General features: G+C 40.8%; 1 protein-coding gene across 4 annotated transcripts in view; it reads right to left on the reverse strand.

The window, feature by feature from the left end:
* Positions 1-805: 805 nt before the first annotated feature.
* Positions 806-7,200, reverse strand: part of LOC109521061 (glucocorticoid-induced transcript 1 protein-like) — a 22,733-nt gene continuing 16,338 nt past the window's right edge. For 3 of the 4 annotated variants that reach the window (XM_019878690.1, XM_019878689.1, XM_019878688.1), the window contains exons 5-9: positions 5,014-5,151; positions 4,078-4,203; positions 2,325-2,526; positions 2,131-2,251; positions 806-1,640 (exon numbers count right to left, since the gene is read on the reverse strand). In XM_019878690.1, coding sequence (XP_019734249.1) covers positions 1,376-1,640; positions 2,131-2,251; positions 2,325-2,526; positions 4,078-4,203; positions 5,014-5,151 — 852 coding nt within the window. In that variant the 3' untranslated portion in view covers positions 806-1,375. The remainder of the gene's footprint in view (positions 1,641-2,130; positions 2,252-2,324; positions 2,527-4,077; positions 4,204-5,013; positions 5,152-7,200) is intronic. The other variant, XM_019878692.1, reaches the window with a different exon arrangement.

A 7,200-nucleotide genomic window follows, 5' to 3' on the forward strand; every position in this document is an offset into this window, starting at 1 on the left:
AAACAGTTGCATACATTTTTTACACCTTTTGTCTTGATTGGCTCAGGTGCTCCTTTACAGAATAACTGTAATCTTTCCAGAAATGTCTTTTTTTTTTTTTTTCAAAAAAATATTAAAATTAGAATACCGGTAGTCTTTTTTTTCTTTTAAACAAAAACAAGCTACGAGAAACACGATTTTTTTCAACATTCCCGACCACTGAAGAATAAAACAATTGACAAGAAGACTTTTTTTTTTTCAAGAAAAACAGTCTTAAGAGATTGTTTTGGGGAGAATAACATTTGTAAATTTTGGAAATTAGAATTGTGTGCGGAAACATACAATTGTACATGGGTAGTCACATTTATATAAAAAAATTACAATAAACTCTTGTTTATTGTGGGTGTTAGGTTACAGACAGATGGAAGCAGTGACTTTTGAAAAATTATTCTATGTATTTCAAACCTTCACAATGCCAATGTGATACGTGAGGTGCAGATATTTTTGTCCACTTGGGGTCGCCATCCTCATGTTGTACAGTGCCGTATTTGTGACTGAATGCAAAGTTGATGTTTTTTTTTAAAAAAAAAATATTGAAATTAGAATACCGGAAGTTTTTTTTTTTTAAACAAAAAAAAAGCTACGAGAAACACGATTTTTTTCAACATTCCGACCACTGAAGAATCAAACAATTGACAAGAAGTCTTTTTTTTTTTTTCAAGAAAAACAGTCTTAAGCGATTGTTTTGGGGAGAACATTTGTAAATTTTGGAAATTAGAATTGTGTGCGGAAACATACAATTGTACATGGATAGTCACATTTATAAAAAAAAAAATGACAATAAACTCTTGTTTATTGTGGGGGTTAGGTTACAGACAGATGGAAGCAGTGACTTTTGAAAAATTATTCTATGTATTTCAAACCTTCACAATGCCAATGTGATACGTGAGGTGCAGATATTTTTGTCCACTTGGGGTCGCCATCCTCATGTTGTACAGTGCCGTATTTGTGACTGAATGCAAAGTTGGACTTGGCCTGGGCCTGAACAAATTGGAGCATCGAGTTGGCTGGCAGCTAACTGGCTAACCGCTAGCCTCTCTGCTTGTCGAGAAACAGCATCAGTTGACGAACAATAACAACTGCTTGTGTTTACTTGCCGTTTTGTTCAATAACGTGATTGAAAGTGCATCGGTGTTAGCCTAAATTAAATCAGCTAATAATTACTTTACCGTAGCCGCGCAGTTAAGCTTTTAGTTCGCACTAGCTTTATTGGCGCGGGTGGGGAGAGGTGTTAAAAATATATTAGTGATTGTGTGGACATGAGCTTGATTTGGAATTAATGGAGTGCAAAGCTTTTTTTGTTGTTGTTGTTGCGTTTATAATGTGGCAGCGTCTTTTATATTCCTGACGACAAACCGCCGACGGCCGCCTCAGCTTCCTGCCTATCGGGCGAGTTGGGCGTGTCCTGAGACTGGGTGTCATTGCTGTGGAGACTGGCGGCACTGGCGCCGGCGTCGGCATCGGCGCCGGAGCAGGACATGGGCGAGAAGAGGGACGAGCAGAGCAGCTTGACCGGGCAAAAAGCTGAACCTCGAGGAATGAAGTTCACCTTGTTTTTGTCGGGACACGAGAAGAGCGGGAAGCCTTTTGATTGGCCACACCTTGGAAAAACAAAAAGCGTTGATTAAAATCCATCCGGCAGTTTTTGTTTCTTTTATTGGTTGCTAACACGTTACATGAAAAAGAATTTACACTGGAAATTGTAGCACATAAGCAAATCTTTATTCAAGACTGTTTTGGAGTGTTTTTACATTGATTGATTTTTTTTTTAGTTGTCAACAATAATCAAATAAACATTTTTTTAATGAAGAAGAGATATGATCCAGTCTATGTTGAGAAAAGCACTGAATAAATTGGATTTATTATTATGAACAAGATTAAGATGAATTTCTCTAGGACAGTGTCAAACAAATCGGGCAGAATTTTTTTTTTTGCTCCTGCTACCTCGCAATGCATTGAAGTGAAATCAAGATAGAGAGCACGGAAGTGTACTCTGATACAAGCTCGTGCTACCTCGCAATGCATTGAAGTGAATTCAAGATAGAGAGCACGGAAGTGTACTCTGATACAAGCTAATTAATGTCAACTTACAGCATCTCATCAAAGACTTTGACCCTCTCGCAGCCTTCCGGTGGCTCTCGTTTGAACATGTAGCTGTTGTTGGGTTTGGGAGATGTGGCAAACTTGGGAAGGGGCGAGCCGCATGCGCCTTCTACAAACAAACAAATACGATTAAAACTAGAAAAAACAAAACAATACGCTAGAGTAGAGCAGAGGAGTTAAACCTTTGTCCACGTCATCCGCTGAGGACGAGGGGCTTCCGTCCGGGGAGTGCAGGTGTTGGGGACTGAGGGGGCTGCGGAGTCGGGGGGACGGACTGGACTCTCCGCTGGAGGGGGCCTGGGTATCCGTGTCCCGTGTCTCCCCCATGTTGCTGTAGCGGTGCAGCGGGAAAGGAGCCCGACGGCCGTCTGCTGCGTCTGTGGCCTGTTGTACAGGCGAGAGACAGCACTTGGGTAAAATGGGGGTTTAAAAAAATAAAAGGTCATAATTTTACAAGAATGAAGAAAAATTAAATAGTATTAAGATTTTTTTTAATGATTTTAAAGAAAAACAAAGAATTTAACTTAAGACGTCAAAAATTATCAGATTAAAGTTGTTTTTTTAAATCATAAAATCTCTATAAAATTGTTGGCAAATTACAAGTACAGTCAAACCTCGGTTTTCGAAAGTCTCGGTTCTCGTCCAATTCGGTTTTCGACCAAAAATTTCGAGTTTTTTATGCCTCAGATGACGAACAACTTTCGGTTCTCGAACAAACTGAGCGCACTTGAATGCACCATTTGACTCCTCTCGCCTTCCTTACACGAGGACGTGACGCTTCCTCGTGTTGCTTTCCATTGTGAGTAGACGTGTTCAGTTAACATTTTTATTTTAAAAAGAGCATGGTTTCGGTTTTCGAAGAATTTCGGCTTTCGAACAGCCTTCTGGAACGGATTATGGACGAAAACCAAGGTTTGACCATGATTTTCAAGAAAAACAAAGAATTTAACTTAAGACATCAAAAATTATCAGATTAAAGTTGTTTTTTTTTAAATCATAAAATCTCTATAAAATTGTTGGCAAATTACAAGTACAGTCAAACCTCGGTTTTCGAAAGTCTCGGTTCTCGTCCAATTCGGTTTTCGACCAAAAATTTCGAGTTTTTTATGCCTCAGATGACGAACAACTTTCGGTTCTCGAACAAACTGAGCGCACTTGAATGCACCATTTGACTCCTCTCGCCTTCCTTACACGAGGACGTGACGCTTCCTCGTGTTGCTTTCCATTGTGAGTAGACGTGTTCGGTAAACATTTTTATTTTAAAAAGAGCATGGTTTCGGTTTTCGAAGAATTTCGGCTTTCGAACAGCCTTCTGGAACGGATTATGGACGAAAACCAAGGTTTGACTGTACTTTTTTTTTAAATCTATATATTCAGATTTTTTCAGGGAACCCTCCCCCAGAATAAAAGCAATATTTTTCCAGAAAATCATTTTTCTTAAAAAGAAAAAAAAAAAAATTGTTTTAAGATAGTCATGTTTGCCAAGAAAAAGGTTGCAATCTAAGGAGAATAAAGATCAATCCTACAAGAATAAAGTCATTTTTTTCAAGAAGGAAATATAATCTTACAAGACTAAAGTCATATTTTTGAGTAACAGATATGTCTATTTTTGGGAGAAAGTCAGATTATTCACAATAGAGTCAGAATCTCTGGATGACAAAAGTAATCAATCCCTAAATTTGGATTTTTTTTTTTTTTTCAGAGGACACTTTTGTAACTTACTTGTTTGGGGTACTACTCAAAGGTACATTGGAGTTGTTGTTTGTTTTCAAATGAATATCACTGAATAGATTCTTGGTTCATCTCCAACTAAAAGCCATTCACAAAAAGTCAATTGAAAGTCAAACTGTGACGACCACGTGACTGAATGGTAATGTGGATCCAAAAGGTGTGGGCGTGATAATAACAGTCCTACCGCTCCCAATGGGCGTTTACCTGTAAGCCGTGCTCCCAATCATGTCTGATGAAGACGTTTTCCAGCTCGTGGTTGATCGCCTCCACACTGCTCGGCACTCTGCAGATCAGAGACTTGGCGGACAAAGAACAAGAAGATCCCTTATGCTGAAGAGGAAGAAAGAAGAAGAAAAAAAAACAAAAGAAACAAATGCAGTATATATGAAAATGAAGTAGAGAAATACGTTTCAGTATTGTTGTGTGCTCTTTTTGAAAGTGTTACTCCCCCTGTGTGTGTTCAAACGTAGGATAAGACAGCAACTGTATTGTAAACATAAGTGCCAGTAAAGCGCTAGTTGTCGTCCCCGCATAACAGAGAGAAATACGTTGAAGTATTGTTGTGAGCTCTTTTTGAAAGTGTTACTCCCCCTGTGTGTGTTAAAGTAGCTGTAGTTTTTGGAAACATTGCAGTCCCCCCATCTACGATGTTTCGCATTGTGCGTTAGCGTCAAGCTAGCAGCCTCGCGCTACACAAAACGCCATGGTGTCATTTTGAACCATTTTGGTGTTGAAATAATGTTGAATCCCCTTTTGTATGTATTGCTCCTCCGCGTGCGTCAAGGTAGCCGTTATTTGAAAGTTTCGAAGAACCGTCACAACTATGCTAGTTTCCATAAACCAGTACACGGCGCTCTGCGTGATGTGTTATGTAAGCTGGCAGACGTTCGTGAGTCGACGCATAGATTGGGTGGACGTGTCGGTGTTGAATACTTCTGCCGCGAGTCCTGAAAATTCATGAATTGACAGCCCCACCGAAAACGGTTTAGAATCCTCTGCAGATGCCACAAGGTGACACCAAAGCTCTATTTTACAATTAAACCAAACTATGGCTTGATTAAACATTTGTTCCTTGGCACAAAGATGCCAAAGTAATGTTTGGGGCGGGGGGTTAGTGTTCAGGGGCTGGCTGTGCCTAACCTGTGAAGGACAGGCACCAGCGGCGGCAGCGGCGGCGGCTTGTTGGGTGTGTGGCGTCCCGGACGTGGCGTCTCGCTCTTTGCTCTGCCGACTCCCTTGTTTGCCGCGCTGAAGCTGCAGCCTCAGCTTGGCAATCTGCTGGAAAAGGGACAAAATGGAACAGATTCAATTACACGGCACGCACAATTGGGGAAAGTGTAAAAAAAAAAAAAAAAAAATGTAATGAAAGAAAGGGAAAAAAAAAGACATGGGACATTGAGGATGTCAAAAATGAGGTTGGTTTTCCTGATCTGTTACTATGTTATCAATAATGACCTAATATGATGACATAACGCCCCCCCCCCAAAAAAAAAATTCCCTCTGCAGCACTTGGTAAACTCACAAATCGTTATGAAACCACTTGATTTCCCTATTAGTTGCTATTTATCATCACAACTTTTGACAAATAAAAGCGTGAAGGTCTAAATCGACGTCAAACAGAGTTGGTGACTATTTCCCCTCCGGTACTGATGTCAAAAAATGTCTTTGTGACAAACAAACCTCCGTCGAGACATGCGTCAAATTAAGGGCAATTACATGGACTTTCCATATTGCTTGCTATTATGTCATTATATGATCACGCAATGATCCCGTCACATTTTTTTGGGGTCTTGAAAGCCTCATCGCACGCCACCTCGGAGCAAATCAACATTGCTTGAACAGTGTTTGAACTCATAAAGACTTCATAACAACGCAGGGCGTGATGCAGCCATTCACGTCCGATGATGAACCGAGCTCAGTGAAAAGGGAGGGCTTGATGGTGGTGGTGGTGGTGGTGGGGGGTCTTCTGTATCAGACGAAAACAGGATGCCCTTTATGGGCCTGAGAGACGCACTTGTGCTATGCAGACAAAAGGTGCGGTCTTCACCGCTCGCCACCACAAAGACGGCTCTCTTTGCACGCTCCCACACATGCGGCGGTGTGCTTTGAATGCAGCGCACATTCAAGGGATCAGTTCAAATATGGGAGGCGGCGGCGCAGTGGCGCTTCAGGGAGAGAAAGACCTTAAATTTAGAGTTGGACGCCTAATAGGGAAGAGCGGTCGGATTAGAAACGGAAAAGCTTATGCAAAGGCTGACCGCGGCGCAAGCAAAGACACATGGGGAGTTAAACCCCCGGGAAAATGACAAAAACACGTGTCGCGGCAGCTGCCAGTTTCATTGTGGGAGTGACCATGAGAGAGAAAATGCGGGAGAGATAGGAGAGAGAAAGCAGGAGAGAAAGTACGAGAGAGAGAGAGAGAGAGAGAGAGAGAGAGTTTTTTTTTTTTTCAAAAAAATATTAAAATTAGAATACCGGTAGTCTTTTTTTTCTTTTAAACAAAAACAAGCTACGAGAAACACGATTTTTTTCAACATTCCCGACCACTGAAGAATAAAACAATTGACAAGAAGACTTTTTTTTTTTCAAGAAAAACAGTCTTAAGAGATTGTTTTGGGGAGAATAACATTTGTAAATTTTGGAAATTAGAATTGTGTGCGGAAACATACAATTGTACATGGATAGTCACATTTATAAAAAAAAAAATGACAATAAACTCTTGTTTATTGTGGGGGTTAGGTTACAGACAGATGGAAGCAGTGACTTTTGAAAAATTATTCTATGTATTTCAAACCTTCACAATGCCAATGTGATACGTGAGGTGCAGATATTTTTGTCCACTTGGGGTCGCCATCCTCATGTTGTACAGTGCCGTATTTGTGACTGAATGCAAAGTTGGACTTGGCCTGGGCCTGAACAAATTGGAGCATCGAGTTGGCTGGCAGCTAACTGGCTAACCGCTAGCCTCTCTGCTTGTCGAGAAACAGCATCAGTTGACGAACAATAACAACTGCTTGTGTTTACTTGCCGTTTTGTTCAATAACGTGATTGAAAGTGCATCGGTGTTAGCCTAAATTAAATCAGCTAATAATTACTTTACCGTAGCCGCGCAGTTAAGCTTTTAGTTCGCACTAGCTTTATTGGCGCGGGTGGGGAGAGGTGTTAAAAATATATTAGTGATTGTGTGGACATGAGCTTGATTTGGAATTAATGGAGTGCAAAGCTTTTTTTGTTGTTGTTGTTGCGTTTATAATGTGGCAGCGTCTTTTATATTCCTGACGACAAACCGCCGACGGCCGCCTCAGCTTCCTGCCTCTCGGGCGGGTT

This window comes from Hippocampus comes, unplaced genomic scaffold (assembly GCF_001891065.2).
Source record: "Hippocampus comes isolate QL1 unplaced genomic scaffold, H_comes_QL1_v1.1 scaffold315, whole genome shotgun sequence".
NCBI classification, from domain to species: Eukaryota; Metazoa; Chordata; class Actinopteri; order Syngnathiformes; family Syngnathidae; genus Hippocampus; species Hippocampus comes.